This window comes from Papio anubis, chromosome 10, assembly GCF_008728515.1.
Source record: "Papio anubis isolate 15944 chromosome 10, Panubis1.0, whole genome shotgun sequence".
Taxonomy (NCBI): domain Eukaryota; kingdom Metazoa; phylum Chordata; class Mammalia; order Primates; family Cercopithecidae; genus Papio; species Papio anubis.
This window is the reverse complement of record NC_044985.1, coordinates 106,025,624-106,044,008: the sequence shown is the minus strand read 5'-3', so window position 1 is coordinate 106,044,008 and position 18,385 is coordinate 106,025,624. Positions and strand designations below refer to the sequence as shown.

At 39.6% G+C, this 18,385-nt stretch overlaps 1 protein-coding gene across 2 annotated transcripts in view; it reads left to right on the top strand.

Moving 5' to 3' along the window:
• PAX3 (paired box 3) overlaps positions 1–18,385 on the top strand; it is a 98,351-nt gene that overhangs the window by 62,235 nt on the left and 17,731 nt on the right. For both annotated transcript variants that reach the window (XM_003907997.3, XM_009183169.2), the window contains exons 5-7: positions 4,625–4,830; positions 15,604–15,769; positions 16,685–16,899. In XM_003907997.3, coding sequence (XP_003908046.2) covers positions 4,625–4,830; positions 15,604–15,769; positions 16,685–16,899 — 587 coding nt within the window. The remainder of the gene's footprint in view (positions 1–4,624; positions 4,831–15,603; positions 15,770–16,684; positions 16,900–18,385) is intronic.

Sequence of the window (18,385 nt, the reverse complement as noted above, 5' to 3'; positions counted from 1 at the left end):
TTTGTATCTAGTATCCAATTGGTTCTAGTAGCCTAAGTAAAACTGAATATGTAAAATAGATGAAATCCAACAAAATGAGCCTCCTATGTGCTCTTAAAATGGGATTTAAGTTTTAGATTTGTTCTTGCTAAAAACTGGATGATTCTGCCAGGTGGTATGAGTCTGTAGTCCCAGCTATTTGGGAGGCTGGGGTGGGAAGATTGCTAGAGCCCAGGAGTTTAAGAGCAGCCTGGACAACACAGCAAGACCCAGTCTCTAAAACAAACAAACAAACAAACAAACAAACAAACAAAAATGAAATGAATCAAATTGAGGTGATCATTGTGAATCAAGTACTGTACAAACAAATTTTATTTCTATTGAATGATATAAGAAATAGTAGTATTTCCATGTTTAGAAATAGCTAGTTTTTCCTAGCTGGCAGATTAATCTTGGGTTGCTGACTTTACATATTTTGAAGCCCACATCCCTTTGGGGTTTACAGATGGGGAAAAGTTAGAATTAACTTGTAAGATTGTGGCTTCATATTGCCAAAAATTATCTGGTTTCTCTAAGTTTCCAGCCGAAAAATCAGGCAAATCATTTCCTCAACATCTTCTGAAATTATGCTGTATGGTGGTTTTCCCAGTTAGAGGCAACCTTTCCATTGCTTTTGAATAAACAGTCTGGAAGTAAGAGTAGTGATTTGTAAGCTTGTTAAAGAGAGTTTTATTTTTGGTGGTAATGGCTGTCCTATTGAACTCTTAAATTCTGAGACTTTTTTTTATTTTAAAGAATCACCAGGCCCTGCTTTCATGGCCTATATTTACACTGAAAGTCAGGATCAAGGGAGTTTTTGCCCTTCTCCTCCACTGGAAGTTTCTGTCCTCCCTGAACTCACCTTAGGATACCTGTATTCCCATTTGACAGCTGTACTGTCCCAAATTCTGAGGCTTTTACATTACTAGCTATGCTAGTTTTCATCTTTAAAAAAACCCACAAACCACTGAAAAAATTAGTAATCATTCTTCCAAACAATGCAGGTATACAAATACCTGCTAAACATTCAAAGTGATTGTTGAGGCCTCACAGACTTCCAAAGCCCATCTGAATAGATGTTGGGAGAGGTCCTAAGAGAAGAATTTCCATTTTAAAAATAAAGATGTAAAACAGTGTCAAATAAATCAGTGTTGGAGCAAATCTAAAATTTGTCCCACACTTGGCATTCATTCAACTTGTCCTTATTGAGCTCCTACTGTGTTCTAAGTGTTCCAGCAGTGAACAAGGCGGAGAAGGGCTTTGAGCTCACCCAGTTTATATTCTGGGGGATGTTGATTGTTAAGGTGAAACATCGTGGTCTTGACCCTCAGGATTAATTCTCGCTGGTGCTTGTAAATCTAACCAGTCTTTTTCTTCAGAAACCAGAGATGATTTTGATTAATTGACCTGACAGTGCATGGCACATCATATTTACTTGAAAGAATTTAATAACCCCAGAGACTCCCAAAGGAAACATGAAAATTTCCACATACTATTATCCTAATGGGATCGTAGTAAGAGAATGTGCAAGCAAAGATTTAGGGTTCTCTTGGGCAGAGGAAGCTTTTGGTCAGTCTTTAAATGCTACTGAGTGTTTCACCTGAATTCACTTTGGAAAGAAAGGTTAGAAACTGGAAGCAATGAAGGAAAATATTTTATGGAAATTTGTTTTCTTAGGGGAATATATAATTTGTTTCTTAGGGAGCATATTGTTTACAATATAAAAACATATATGTAGGAGTGTCTTTTTCAGTTAATTGTGCAGATGTATTTTATAGAGCTGCAACTTTTGAGAGTGGCAGGAATTAATCTAGAGTATTCTATAGAGGTGCTTCTCAGTGTTGTCTGGGGTCAGTAGAATCAGCATCAATCACCTGAGAATGTGTTAGATGTGCAAACTCTTGGAGCCCACCTGAGATCTACTGAATCGAAACCATGGACAGGGAGCCACCAGTCTATGTTTTACCAAGCCCTCCAGGTGATCCTACTGCTCCAAAAGCTTATGAAACACTGCTCTATGACTCAGCACAAATTATTGCTCATTTAGTTTAGCTTACATTTATCAATCATACATGAATATAAGTTGCATTGGGAGCTTTTGGAGTTTATAATGCAATGCATGGCATATTTTTTAGCATGTTAATAGTCCTTTAAAATATTGCCATAGCTAGAGAAAGTCTAGTTTTCTTTCTTTAATAGTAAAATATCCTAACATAAGATTTATGTTAAATGAAACAATTTCATATTAAATTAGATAATTGAAAAATCAAAAGTAATATCTAACACACATTAGATGCATTATATATAATACTTCTCTTGTTTTATGCACATGTATTTGTTTTCAGGTATATTTAAAAAATTATCACATACACTATTAATTTACTCTTTTGCCTCTTAGTTTCATAATGTTTAGATGTAAATAAAGTATGGAAGTATTAAAATGTTAGAAAACTGAAAATCATATTTACGGGTTCATTTTGGATGTGTACCATTTGGGGCAGTTTAAAATTTCTACTGAAATATAATGAAATTTTAGATTTCTGTAGGGCAGAGTTAAGTTGGAATTTAAGATAAAAGAGAATTAGAAGTATAGGACTTACACATTTTCACATTGCTTCTAGCACCACCTTCATTTCCCCAGGTCCTATCAGCCTGAGGGTGCAAATGAGTTAGCATAACATTGACATTAACAATCTACAATTTTCTGGATTACTGTTGCATTTACTGACAGTAACCTCGGCCCCTTCTTTACAGGATCCCTTAGTTATTTGGGAGAATTTTCAGAGCACATTTGGATGTGTTCAAGAGCCAGACTGCTCTGGTTCCCCCTCTAGGCTCAGGGTCTGTGGCCTGATAACCCTTTGACAGACCTTTGCCCACTACACCAGTATCTGGGATCTTGAGAGAGGGCTGCTGTCCCTGCCCAGAGCCCCGGTCTGATGCATTCTCCCTCACACTGCAGAACCCTCTATAGCCGGTGTTACTCTATTACTGTAAGGGTTCACTTTGCTATGGGATCCCTAATGCATTCTTAGCAGAAACAGGGAAAATGCCTGCTCCACCCCTGCCCTCATCAAATTCTGGCCTGAAAGATGGAACCACTTGTGCCCAGGCTTTGCTAGTTGCAGCCACAGATTCAGACCCAGTTCTTACAGGAGTACTAACCGTAATGTATCATTAACGTAATTTCTATCTAATTTCCCAGTTCCTGCTTCTCTTGCCCATGTACCAGGCCACTCAATTTTGAAGTTCCCTTCCACATATGAGTACAGGCAAATACGCACAAGCTTTGTGTGTGTTAGGCCACCACAGAGAGGCTTCAGGGGCATTTTTGTCTTATGCAGTTGCTCAGGGCCACACACTCAGAATGGCCCTGGGATTGGGTTAATGATCTGTTGTTGCCTTCTTGAAACTCGTTATATATTTTTTACACAAGGGACCATACTTTTTTTTTTTTTTTTTGCATTGGGTTTCTTAAATAAAGCAGCTGTCCTGGACAGATGCCTGCCTATTCAGCAGAGTCCCAGACTCTAAACTTTAGTTTAGGGACAGTTCACAAGACAATGCTTGCCTGCTTCTTCTTGAGTCAGTTCTAGAGATTTACATTTTCATAGTATGTGTATTTTCTTTTTTTTCTTCTTTTTTTTTTTTTTTGAGACGGAGTCTCGCTCTGTCTCCCGGGCTGGAGTGCAGTGGCCAGATCTCAGCTCACTGCAAGCTCCGCCTCCCGGGTTCACACCGTTCTCCCGCCTCAGCCTCCCAAGTAGCTGGGACTACAGGCGCCCGCCACCTCGCCTGGCTAATTTTTTGTATTTTTTAAGTAGAGACGGGGTTTCATCGTGTTAGCCAGGATGGTCTTGATCTCCTGACCTCGTGATCCGCCCGTCTTGGCCTCCCAGACTGCTGAGATTACAGGCTTGAGCCACCGCGCCTGGCCTAGTATGTGTATTTTCTTTAAAGCATTTCCCCATATCTGGTAATAAGATACTAGATTTAAATGTACTTTTTTTTTTTTTTTTTTTTATAAGAGCAGTGGAGTCTATAAACACATAGGAATCTGGGAATAGTTTACTGTTACTGGTTTCTTAGGTCAAGTTTGGAATATTTTTTAAAATCACATTGAACAGATTTCCGGGTGTAAAGGGTGGTGAAAATTTATCAGAAACAAAACTCAATGTGATTCATTCATTAGACACGAAGGAAACACCCATTAAGTAGTAAGCATAGGGCCATACAAATGGAATAAGGCCTGTCCCTATTTTCTAAGAGCTCATAATTGGCCTAGAATGACAGATGCAATGAGCAATTATTTCTGCCTAGGGGACAGAAAGATAGAGTAGGGGAAGAGATTAAATATTATTTAATGATGCAGGACTGTGGTGGCGGGGGGTGCTTGGTGTCCATGGAAGACATTGGGAATGCACCGTAGACCAGGATTTAGATTATTATGGGTTGGTTAGACTTATTTTTTGATCCACATTTATTTTACTTTTGGTATAGGGACCACTGTAATGAGGTCTTGCAGTTGGAGAGATAACTTGGATTCAATCTCAGTTTTATTTTTTTGATTCACATTTTATGATGTTTTTTTCTTCTGTGCTTTTAGCCTCAGCACCCCAATCAGATGAAGGCTCTGATATTGACTCTGAACCAGATTTACCACTAAAGAGGAAACAGCGCAGAAGCCGAACCACCTTCACAGCAGAACAGCTGGAGGAACTGGAGCGTGCTTTTGAGAGAACTCATTACCCTGACATTTATACTAGGGAGGAACTGGCCCAGAGGGCAAAGCTCACCGAGGCCCGAGTACAGGTACTGTTGCCCAAACCTCTGTGTCCTACTTCAGTCCAGACAGGAAACAAACAAGCATCTTCTCATCTAAAACATATGTCAACCCCTGCCAAAAATATATTAGGAATGGCCCTTTACTAGGGATGCATATTGTTAAGACTTTGATGATTATTACTGAAGGAATACAACTATATCATTTATGACACACAGAAGTCCACCACTTCACGTGACTTACTCAACATTTCAGGAATCCTTATTGTGCACCAACACTAAATGGACTTTGGGGGTGATACACAAGCAAGAGCAAATAAATTTTGAGTGGTTACTCTGTCCCAGGCACTATTTTCAGTGCTTCACATGAATTAACCCATTGAATCATTATTAAAATCCTAGGCGGGTACTATGATTGCTACTCTCCATTTACAAATAAGGAAACTGAGACTTGGACTATATAAGTAACTACCCAAGGTGGCATAGCTGCAAAGTGAGTCTAGAGATAATTGGATCCCATATGCTTCATCTCTGTGACCTTTCAATTGTGAAAATGTGCAAAGGTGCATAACGTGAAATTCCTTCCTTTAAAGATTTTATAATTAAGAAGCATTTCAAGTAATTATGTTACTTAAAGAACATGTTGAATTATCTTTTGAACTCTTAGAGGCGCTCTGAACCTTCTGGAAAGGCTACTTAGATGTAATATGTTTCTATCGAGTATAGAATAATGTTTTCATCATTAATGAGGAACTTTCCCCTGGAGTTAGTAAAACAGGGTTTGAAAGATGGCAGATATCTTAGGGTATCCTGGAACTCCTCACCACCCTAGAAGTTAGGTTACCTTGTCTGCAAATATTGTGTGTTGTTTCCAGATTCTTAACTTGCAGGCTGGGGACTCAGCAGTGAACTAGTCAGTTGACATGGTCCCTAGATTCATCAACACGTTCATAGATGCAGCTAATTAACTCTCCTATTACAGAATGTTACAGAAATAGCCTCTTCCAGGCTGCAGAGCTCAGTCAGAGAGATTGTTTTCTTCAAACTTCCATATAGTCATCATAGTGCTAGGAAAGTCGAGGAATGCTAAGATCAATTAAGTCTCTCAAGGAGCTGCAATCTAAGAAAGGTAAAAAAGTAAACATACAAATAATTTAAAAATAACACAGACGTGATAAGTGCAGAAAGAGAAAAAGTGCAATGGGAGTTGAGAAGAGGAAAAGATAAGGTTTTTTTTTCTTTTTTTTAGATGGAGTCTCGCTCAGTCACGCAGGCTAGAGTGCAGTGGTGCAACCTCAGCTCACTGCAACCTCTGCCTTCTAAGTTCAAGCGATTCTCCTGCCTCAGCCTCCTGAGCAGCTGGAATTACAGGTGCATGCCACCAGGCCCGGCTAGTTTTTGTATTTTTAGTAGAGATGGGGTTTCACCATGTTGGTCAGGCTGGTCTCGAACTCCTGACCTCGTGATCTGGCCGCCTTGGCCTCCCAAAGCGCTGGGATTACAGGCATGAGCCACCGTGCCCCCTTTTTTTTTTTTTTTTTTTTTTAATTATACTTTAAGTTCTGGGATACTTGTGCAGAACAGGCAGGTTTGTTACATAGGTATAACACATGCCATGGTTGTTTGCTACACCTATCAACCCGTCATCTACATTAGATATTTCTCCTAATGCTATCCCTCCCCTAACCCCCCACCCCCAACAGGCCCTGGTGTGTGATGTTCCCCTCCCTGTGTCCATGTGTTCTCATTGTTCAACTCCCACTTATAAGTGAGAACATGCAGTGTTTGGTTTTCTGTTCCTGTGTTAGTTTGTTGAGAATGATGGTTTTTCCAACTTCATAAATGTCCCTGCAAAGGACACGAACTCAAGGGATGAGATCCTGAAGGAATGAAGAGAGATATATGAAGATGGCAGATTTAATTTTTTTTTTTTTTTTTTAAGAGACAGAGTCTCATTCTGTAGCCCAGGTTGGAGTACAGTGGTACGATCACAGCTCACTGCAGCCTCCACCTCCTGAGCTCAGGTGATCCTCCCACCTCAGCCTCCCAGATAGTTGGGACTTCAGGTGCATGCCACTATGCCTGGATAATTTTTTGTAGAGATGGGATTTTGCCACGTTGCCCAGGCTGTTCTTGAACTCCCAGGTTCGAGCGATCCACTTGCCCTGGCTTCCCAAAGGGCTGGGATTATAGTCATGAGCCATTGTGCTGGACCCAGAGGGCAGACTTAAGATGAACTTTCCAGGCTAGATAGATATTCACTGGACCAGTTGCATAAGGAGAGTATATTAGTAATAGGGAATTATATGAGCGGAGGCACAGAGAGGTAGAAGTGGTGGGTTACATGTAAGATGACCTTTCATTTTCACTCTAGTCATATTGGGAGAACAGTTAGTTTGATTAGAATGTAAGGAGTGGTAGGGTGGTGGAAGAAATGGGGTTTCGTAGCTAGGTTGAAGACATCCTGTGGAGGTCTTGGGTTTCAGGCTAGTGAGCTCACATTTGATGTGACAGGGAGTGGGGGCTATGGCATGAGATAGGTAGTGGCAGTGGGAATGGCAAGGAAGAGATGGTGGTGAAGGTATTCAGAGGTAGAATGGGCAACTGATTGTGTAATCTAGAAGTGGGGAGGAAGGTGAGTGAAAGGAAGAGTTGTAGATACACCAAGGTTCACAGGGCTGATGTTTTAAAGTTAGGAAACGTATTATCATTGGGAAACAGTGTTTCTCTCCACCGCACAGTGTAGAAATAACCTTTATTAACTAAATTATAATATTTTAATAGAAAAACATTTTAATACAGTATTGATGTAGTAATATTATATAATATACTACTATATAAATATTATATTAACATACCATTAATATTACTATGTCAATGTAATGATATTAATATGCATATTAATATAACATGATTTGTGGTTAATGGAGGTCATTTCTGTGCGGTGGGGAGAAACACTCTGTCTCTCAATCAAATGGGCAGACAAATTAAATCATATTATAATAGTATAATATTATAGATAACAATGTTGTAAATAATGTGTTTCAAATCTACTTTGCTTTTATTAGAGTTCTGTGATTACCTGCAAATGTTAGGTGAGGTCCAATCATGTGTCTTTTAAGTGGCCACTATATTTCAGGATTTGGTACCTGTCCTCTGTAACTGGTCAAGCCCACCTACTAGATCTGTTTTTTTTTTTTTTTTTTTTTTGAGACGGAGTCTCACTTTGTTGCCCAGCCTGGAGTACAGTGGCTTAATCACGGCTCACTGTGTAGCCTCGATCTTCCAAGCTCAAGTGATTCTTCCGCCTCAGCTTCCAGAGTAGCTGGGTCTACAGGTGTGTGCCACTATGTCTGGCTAATTATTTTTCTTTCTTTTTTTTTTGTAGAAATGGGGTCTTGCTATGTTGCTCAGGTTGCTCTCGAGCTCCTGGACTCAAGTGATCCTCCCTTCTCGACTTCCCAAAGTGTTGAGATTATAGGTGTAAGCCACTGGCACTAGATCTATTTTTAAGATAGGCCGAGTATCAGCTCTGAACTCAATGTGAGTAAAAAAAACAAAAAAACCAAAAACCAAAAACCAAAACATTTATTGTAAAGAGATCAGACAATGAGTGTGATGGAAAACTGAGGAGTGTTCGGTGTTGCTCTCTTTCATTCCTGCCTTTGTCAAAACTAAGGATGGAGACAGAATATATTTCAAACCCATGTAGCTTGTACAGCACCCAGCATTCTCATCTGGCTCAGTGAATGTCAAAGGATAATAATAATAACGGCCCATTAACTTTCAGAGGACATGGGATCAAACCAATAAAGAGTAGTTCAGACTTTTCCATATAGTGACCTCCTCTTCGAAGCAGGGCCTTCATTAACGTAACAGCTGTCTTAATGTGGCTTTAACCCGGTGACTCTTGACATTCCTTATGGCTTCTTTAGTTCCCTTGAGACACATCATGGCTTGCACTACGGCTGTGATCTATAGCCTAACAAATTCCCTAGAACACCCAGCATATGGGTCTTTTACTTAACCCAGCAGGAAAAAGAAGGGAGTAGTTAATCACTGATTAAAATGCCAGAAGAAAATCCTTTAGTTTTTAGAGGATCTGGGAAAGCAGTAGCCAAGTCAACTCAGTTTGAGTGATAGCCAGAAAGTGGGAGTTAGTTTAATTTGGGGCACCTGGGAAAACCAAACACAAAACCCCCCAGACCCCAAACCATGTCTACATTTCATTCTTTTCCCCCTGAGGAAAAATATTTCTACACTCTTCTAAATAGAGATGGGACTAAAACTATAATAACTTTAGCTTTTGTCAGTGTTTTATATAAATTCATTTAGGCTGTAGCTGTGTTGAGTTTATCATAACCAAATCTGAGTACACAATGTAAGAACTGTTGTATACTAATGACTATTTGCCTGGTAATAATAACACTACAAGGTGGGTTGTTTTTTTTTTTAAAAGATGTTTTGCCTAATTCATCTGTAATTAGGGTAGCTGTTATTAATATTCTGCAAGTAATGACAAACATCAAAGTTTTGTGGGGAGGAATTACTTGCAAATATTAATTAATTTTTTTTTGAGACAGGGTCTCACTCTGTTGCCTGAGCTGGAGCACACTGGAGTACAGTGGTGCGATCTCTGCTCACCGCAACCTCTGCCTCCTGGGCTCAGATGATCCTCCCGCCTCAGCCTCCTGGGTAGCTGGGACTACAGGCTTGTGCCACCATACCCGGCTAATTTTTGTATTGTAGAGATGAAGTTTCACCATGTTGCCCAGGCTGATCTCAAACTCCTGGAATCAAGCAATCCTCCTATTTCAGCCTCCCAAAGTGCTGAGATTACAGGTGTGAGCCACTGTACCTGGCCCAAATATTTGTGATGTGCAAAAGTTTTAGTAAATATTCCATCGAAGCATCCCATGAAGTAGGCAAGTAACATCCTCTTTTACCACCAAGACAATGGAAGACAGAAAAAAAGTTACTGGGGAAATAGAATTTAACTAGGAGTCAGACGATATGGGTTTGGTTCCCAGTTGACAAATGTGTTTTGTTGAGCAAGTTACTTAATCCTGCTGGAATCATTTTGGACTTCAGGTTTTTAATTTTTTTTAATTTTAAAATATATGGGGTTAGTTGGATCCATGATCTAAGCTTGGGTTCATGCCCCACCAGGATAATCATGGATGGACTTCAGGAGATCTGGGAGATTTAAGATTTGTACACAAAATTTTGCTCCTTTGCTTGTGTATGTGTATACACAACTGTTAACCAGAGAAAGGGGGCCTCTGGCTTTCATTATATGTTCAAATACCTTTCCCCCATGCCCCAATTAAAAGCTAGTAGAACGCATGATTTCTCAGGACCCTTGTAGCATCAGTAATTTAGGATTCCCAAAAAATAACAATGGTGATTCCCAAGGGTCCTGAGAAATCATGCATTTTGGGAATGACCCAAATGCATGATTTCTCAGGACCCTTGGGAATGAGAAAGGGAATGAGAATATGACAGAATCCTTATAGCATCAGTAATTTGGAATTCCCAAAAAAGCACCAGGGTGATTTAAAGCAGTCTAACTGATCTGTATAGTTCAGAAGTTCAGATAGGTATAGAATATCCTAAGCTTCATAATGAAGCAAACATATGTTCATCCTGAAGCTCTCTGCAGGAGTTTGCTTTTGGGATGTATCAAGATGCAGTTCAGTGTGCTTTTGTGTGTGTCCATGGTCTTTTCACATGCATGGGAGCATGGCGTTCCTCCTGTTCAATCTGGCCCATCCTGTTTCCAACCTGCTCTCCGAATGGTGGCCAAAGTTGGATAGCAGCAGTGATAGGAAGGCTGGGAGAACCTGGTATAGAAAGAGAAAGGAGGTGAGAGTGAAGGAGAAGGTCCAGGGAAATGAGCAGCTTGCCATGAATTTCTCTACTTGGAAAGTACTGTACTTGGCACTTCAGCATTCAACATCCTGAGTCTAGTATTTAACCAAACGTTTTACAATCTTGTTGCAAATTCTCTTTCTAAGGATTAACTATTATGTTCTCTCACCATTTTTCAAATTGCCTTTGAAATACTCCATCTTGAATAATACAGGCTGAGTTGCCTTTGAGAACGCCACCAAAAATGTGAACCAGTAATTTATCGATGGGCAAAATTAGGCTGACACCATGGGACAATTAGCACTAATCCATGAAACTTGGAAGCAAATTTGATCTAAGCCTCTACTGAAGTCAAACCGGCTTTCAATTATTTGAGGTGTTTCCTGGGCACTTTCCTGTTTACACATAGACACAAAAGGCTTTGGCTGGACACCACAGAGTGAAGGAAGCAAAACAGAGCTTTAATTCTTGGTTTTCTCAGATAGAAGTGTCAGTGTGAGACTTTTTACTTAATAGCTAACATTTATTGAACATTTAATATCTCCTTGGTATTCTTTTGAATGCTAAGATTGTACTGTATTTTTAATTGTCACAACAATCTTGTGAAGTAGTTTTTGTATTCCTCATTTAGCACATGGGAAAACAGAGACCCCCAGATATTAAGCAAATTGTTCATGGTCACAGAAGTATTAATGTAAGTGAGGAGTTGAGATTCAACTTTTGCCTGGTCTGCATTGCACACGTGAATAAGACGTATTGTTGTATCTTTACTGTAGAAAGTACTAGTTTCCCCATCCTCACCCGTCCCCACAACGGGTTGAGAGTCTGAACAAATTGGTTTGCTTACTCATGAAGAGAAAAAGTTAGGAAAATTTCTTTTCTAATTACTATCTTTTTTTCCTACTTATCATGATGTTATGGGGCTCTTTCAACCAATTTAAATTTTGTTTCAAAAAATCACTGGACATTATACTACCAGAGAAATGCATCTAAAGATCATTTTTCAAAGACATGAAATACGGCTTTATGGAAGGGCTCAGTAGAGAGACATCCAAGTTGGGAAGTACAGGAGGCAGATAAAAACGAACCAGGCTGCAGTTTATCAAATGAAATAACAACTTGCTTTGAGGGAGACTTTTGGTGTAATATTATACATGCAGTGATAGGCAATTAACTGTGCCTAATAGTATAGTAGGTTACTGACCAATTTGTACCTCCTGCCCCCACTTCCTTAACATGCTAAGTGTGATGTGGAAGGCCAGGTAATCTTGTATGGGGATAGTAAAATTACATTGAATTGTAGATCATAGAATTTCATTTAAACGTGTGTAGTCAACTTTGTAAAGCTTGTTCTTTCCACCCTACTGGCAAAGACATTGTGTGGAAAATTTCTTTTCTCTCCTAGAACATCAGTCATAGGCCAGTTTGCCTCTGTTGCTACTGCTGTTCTTTTCAAAACAAGGGGAAATTTCTAGAAAGTGTAACCACTGAGTTATAAATATGTATATTATAGATGAACTTATTCAGTGTTATACACTCACACATGCCATTCCGTAGATTATTCATTGATTGTCTGTTAGGAATTAGTGATTCAATATTGAAAGAGTTATCTAAGACTTAGGAGTATCAAGAAAATTTCAGTTAAATGTGGACTGATAACAGCCTCCTAGGATCACTACACTTGGTTTGTTCAGGTATTGAAAGTGAAGGTCATTTCTAGGGTACTCTTTTTAGTCTACTAAACATAGAAGATTTGTCTTTTTTGACTTTCAAAACATAAAGAAGGCAAAGACCAGTTCTTAATTTGCAACTTTAGTGTATTTTTCCTTTAATGCTTCTTTTGACAAATTCAGCTGGTTCTAGAAAATGCAGAAGGCTGGCAATGGTAAGATGATAAAAAATTGGGTTAAATGGCCAGAGACAGGTAGGCCAGTCCTCACTAAGCCCTGGTTCTCTCAGAAATAGCCCTCTGGATTTATTTCACCTAAATTTAAACAACATTTGGATTCCTTCCTTTGGGAATCTCTTGAACCTCTTGTTGAAGTTTTGTTTTTCAGTAAAAATTTGCTTCACAACAATTTCTCTTCACTTTTTATTGTGGATATAATAGATATCGTAGTATAAATATAAGGACTTTTTAATCCAACTCCTGGTGGGTTTACTCAATGTCCTTGTTACCTATTTATATCATTTTAGAAAATATGAAAACAAACCCCAAAACCCTTATATTTCTCCTCTGTTTGGATTCTGTCTTTTGAAGGTATTTGTAGAAACTCATGATGCTTCTTCTTTATTATTTGAGCAAAGACATTTTTGTTTTTAAAAATTGGGTTATGGTGGAGTTAGAATGAACCTTGAGTCAACAGTAACTTGAGATTGATGGAGAGATCAGGCTTCACTACCCCTGGGTTTGCTTATCTAAAGGTTATAGAAGGCAGGTGGCACACAGAGATTGGCAACAAATCTGACAACCGAAGCATACCTTTCTGAGTTCTTCATAAAGGATTTCACCGGTGGAATTGAGCATAGCGAATCTTCATGAGTGAAGTTACATCAAAACTTTTGGAAGTCCAGTTCTCCTCCCAGCAATATAAAGCTGGAGATGCACTGTACATTGCTGGGCTAGACAGTTGCAGAGGACTACCTCATCTGAGCTGGGAGTACCTCCTTAATCTTGAAGTATTATAATATAAACTGCAACCACAGCGTGTGGTATAGTACAGCGCACTCAGGCATGAACATGACCCTAATTTCCCAACCTCAGCCTCCCCAAGCTAATACAGTTTGTTCCCAGAATTTTCTTGAAAATGATTTTCTTACCCTGATGCCTTTGGGAGTCATGGTAATAGGCGCTCAGACTTGCAGTGACCACAGTTGATACAGACCTGAAATTAAGTGCTGCTCATGGTTCTATTACCCCAGGTGGCAATTTATTAAGTTAAGTAAAACTCTAATTCAATTATATATCAACATGGGAAAATATTAACTTACCTCGTTTTCCTGTTGGAAACTTAAGGAGTATTACATGTTGATGTTTTGAGGAAGTTCAAACAGCTTTCCTTACCAGTATCTTGCAACAATGGCGAGAGAAGACAAAACTCTTTTCAGACAAATGCTTGGGTGAGTACCAAAAGTTTGAGCAAATCCCTCGGCCAAGGATTTACTAAATTGAGCTTTCCTGCTCCAGAAAAATATTTTCCTTCCCTCTTAAATGGATCTGACTTTAAAAATTACAATTGAGTTGCAAAATTGTTAACATTGCTCTGGAAGGAAATCAATTCTCATCTTCTCTTAGACCAGCTGACCTCCTGGAACAAGCCGCATCTGCCTGCCCTGTACGACTGGAAGGAGATGCCACTTCCATCTCGAGCCATCGCTCGTCAAAATTAGAATCAAACTTTAAAATAAGCTGAAACTTTTTGCTTCCAACTTTAGAGTTTTCCTAATTCTCTGTGCTTCCAAATATGGAGTTTCTACCTCTAGTGAGCAATTATTTTGGTCTCCTTGACTGCTCTGGGAATCCCATGAGGACAAGACAGCAAACTACCAGAGTGCAGAGATCCTACTTTATTCCCTTTATATCCTTCCATCCCCAAGCACAGTGCTTTCCTCCATATTCAGTTTCAATGGGTGGCTCACACCTGTAATCCCCACACTTTGGGAGGCTGAGGTGGGTGGATCACCTGAGGTCAGGAGTTCAAGACCAACATGGTGAAACCCTATCTCTACTAAAAATACAAAAATTAGCTGGGCATGGTGGTGGGCACCTGTAATCACAGCTACTCGGGAGGCTGAGGCAAGAGAATCGCTTGAACCCGGGAGGTGGAGGTTGGGGTGAGCTGAGATTGTGCCATTGCACTCCAGCCTGGGCGACAGAGCAAGAGACTGTTTCAAAAAAAAAAAAAAAAAAAAGGTTTCAATGAACGTTTGATGTAGGAATTAGAATATCTTTAGTTGGTAGAAATTCTCTCTCATTTTGAGGGAAACATCATGTGTGGTCCGTGGAAAAATCACCCCAAGTTCTACATTTAAACTCTGCACATGTAAGAGTTGGGCAGGAGCACGGGACCCATTAAAGGCCTTATATCACAATTTCTCAACATTTTAGATATTCAGTTACATTTCTTGCTGTCATGATTGCCCTTTCTCTCCATTGACTCATACAAAATACTTGGGCTTTGAATTCTTTGAGGGCATTTTATTATATTGTATCTGGCTTTTCTGAATGTACCTGGTTAGCATAGTGCTTGACACAGCGTATTCTAGGAGCTTAAAGCCGTTGTTGAAAGAAATAAGACACAAATGAATTATTTTAGATTTAAAAAAAGAGGCTTTCATTTTTTGAAACACTTAACCTCTTTGGCATTTATTTCCACCGAGATCAGAGCAATGTCTCATATTTTGGAAGAGATGAAAAAATGGCTCCACCTATCCTCTGTTCAGTTTATATGACCATCCAGAAGCTATACCCATAGTGACCAGAGAAATACAGAGACAGACTAATAAGAATATGAATACAAGGCTTGGTGTAATAGGCAAGGCCACATTTAGGACCTGTGCCATGCAGGGTCACAGAGGCTCACGTATTCTCCCCAGAAGGCTCTCCACATGCAGGTGGGTGGGTGTTGAGGGAAGGGAGGGGAGTTCCTGTTGTTCCTACTCCTGCTCAGTGATTCCTGCCCATAGTCCTCACAAGGTTCACGGGGGCTGCTGTAGCAAGACCGTGGAGGGTCCCTGAAGCCCTTCTACTGACCTTTGACGCTAAAATCTTTCAGTCCTGACAATTCGCCCAAACAACACAGAAGGCAGAGAACTCTTGCATCTATTTCCCTGTCAGTCAGGGGCCTTTAATCTGTTTTAGCATGAAAAATTCATTAAGAATGTACTATTATTTCATCAGTGAAATCCTTAACTTTTAAATTAAATCCATAGGTCTGGTTTAGCAACCGCCGCGCAAGATGGAGGAAGCAAGCTGGGGCCAATCAACTGATGGCTTTCAACCATCTCATTCCGGGGGGGTTCCCTCCCACTGCCATGCCGACCCTGCCGACGTATCAGCTGTCGGAGACCTCTTACCAGCCCACATCTATTCCACAAGGTATCGAGGAAGAGTCAAGGAGATTAAAAAGTAGCTTCCAGGCAATTTCTCTGGTGGATATTTTATACAAGTGAATCCTTCTGCAGTGCTGACACCCATGTTGTTTGTAATTATAATACATCGGGTTGTCCTGGACTTAACCTGTCACATTTCAGAAACATAGTTTGTTCTATGATGTATCTGAATATCTCTAGATAAACTGTGCTGTAATAGAATTCCAATGCAGCATTTTAAAACAAAACAAACTTCCTAAATAACCATGGGATTTGCTTTTCTTTTGTTAAAATTTTACCTCTACATTTCACTCCAGTTTGCAACTAACTGGAATTCGATGATGCTTACTAACTGCAGGAATAATAGAGGGAAGGTAAGCTTTGACAAAGTCATTATTTGTTAGTACATGGAGGTGAATGGGATAAAGTTAAATTGTAAGACCCAATTATTTTGGATTATGAAATAGCATTCCAGGCATTTGAAACTATGTTATTACACAAATATTTAGGTGCTTTAAAAGTATATTTGATAAGAAATTTGAGACTTGCAGTCCTTACATTTCTTATATTTGATAAGAAATTTGAGACTTGCAGTCCTTACATTGGTTAATTCTCATATTGATGAATAACATTCACTACCAAAATATGCTTGTTAGCATTGCTAATATGATTTCTACATTTGTATTCTGGGTGAGCCTGCCGTGAGAGTATATATGTCACTTACAAATATGTGCAGAGATGGGTGTGACTGTGTCTGTTATGGGTGATTCTACACCTGCATGTTAAGAAATGCAATTTGAAGTGAACATTTGATTTGATCAATAGATGCTCCTGATGGCCTGGTGGCTGATGAACTTTTGCACGGAACTTTCTCTGCTGGCCTAAAAGAAAACATGATGGTTGACAGTCTTTTTCATTTCAGCCGTGTCAGATCCCAGCAGTACCGTTCACAGACCTCAACCGCTTCCTCCAAGCACTGTACACCAAAGCACGATTCCTTCCAACCCAGACAGCAGCTCTGCCTACTGCCTCCCCAGCACCAGGCATGGATTTTCCAGCTACACAGACAGCTTTGTGCCTCCGTCCGGGCCCTCCAACCCCATGAACCCCACCATTGGCAATGGCCTCTCACCTCAGGTCAGTCCCGTGTTTCCAGACAGACGATTTGCTGTATACCAGAACCAAATACTCAATTCCCTGAGGCAGTGGTGTAATGAATTGCCAAATTTAAACCATAATGTATTCTTTATACAAGCCACATGATTTCGGTTTTCTAGTTTCCTTTCTCTCCACCCTTCCTACTGGCTTCATCAAAAGTTGTAGCTTAGACTTAAAATTCAAGTGATTTTTGATATAATCTTGGAGACTTTGTGTTCGTATTTAGTTGTGAAGGTGTTTGCCATGTTTTGTCTTCTCCATCCTAGTTCTGGGCTTTGGTTAAGAGACTTGCAAACAGTGGCAGGCTTTTTGTTTTGTTTTTTGTTTTAAATTGTATTTGGTCAGCTGATGAAGTTTCGATCAAAAGCACCTCGTAAGAAAACACTAAAGCTTTGACAAAACAATCAGAGCGGAAGCAAACGAGTCCTGTGGAGAGAGACCCAGCTGATGACTACAAACTCTGGAATAAATGAGTTATAAATGCACAAATTAGGGGAATTACTGCTCTTTGGGACTATATAAATATTTGAATGTTGTAATTGTTTTTCTAATTGGCATTGGACTATGAGCTTTTCTTGGGAGATCATATTAATAAATTGCCTTGATAATTGCATGTGAGAGGGTTGGTTAAATTTCCTACATGTGGCATCTGTCCGAGGTTGACATTATTAGCAGTTGTTTAAATACAGCTCCCTTGATTTTATTAGAGAGTGCTTGGCCCAGGTGGCGAGGATAGCTGCCCACTAAATTTGGAGAAATGTCACAAGGGGTTGCAATCTATAATTGCAATCGAGAAGCTCTTCAGAGAGTTTGAACAGCTTTATCTGTTTTCAACCCCCTTTTTCCTCTTGGTGGTTAGAAAAACAGAGAGAAGCTCAGAATGACACAAATGAAAAGTGAAAAGACAATTATACTCAATTACACACTAATCACTGACTATCACCGCTGCCTAAGCACCAAGAGGGCATTCTAATAGGCAGAAAATGAGATTTTAATGGCACAAAGGGTGGCCAAAATAACGACTCGTATATATTTGCCTTCTTCGTTTTCTTCAACTTGTGGTGTGTGTCTTGGGAGTGAAGTTCCTGGGCTCTGCACCACGGTGATAACTGTGAGCAGCTGAAAAGTTCAAAGTCGGAGGAGTTGAAAAGAATGGATAGCAAAGGCAATGAAATAAACATTTCCGCCTAAAGGCAAAAGTTCATAAATCCTTTTTTGTAACAGTAAATGTAATTAAGTTTCATAGATTCCTATAGCACATCCTGGGATAAAAAAAAAATTATGAAGTGGCTTTAAACCTCAGCTGAAAAATAACAACATGAAAACAATGAAAGTGCTTCCTACAGGACTTTAATACATTTTATTTCCAAGTGCTGGCATTTGTGAATGTGATTTCTGCATGAAAATAATGGACTTATATTCATAAAGTCATCCTTAAAATACCCAGATTCATAGCATATAAGCT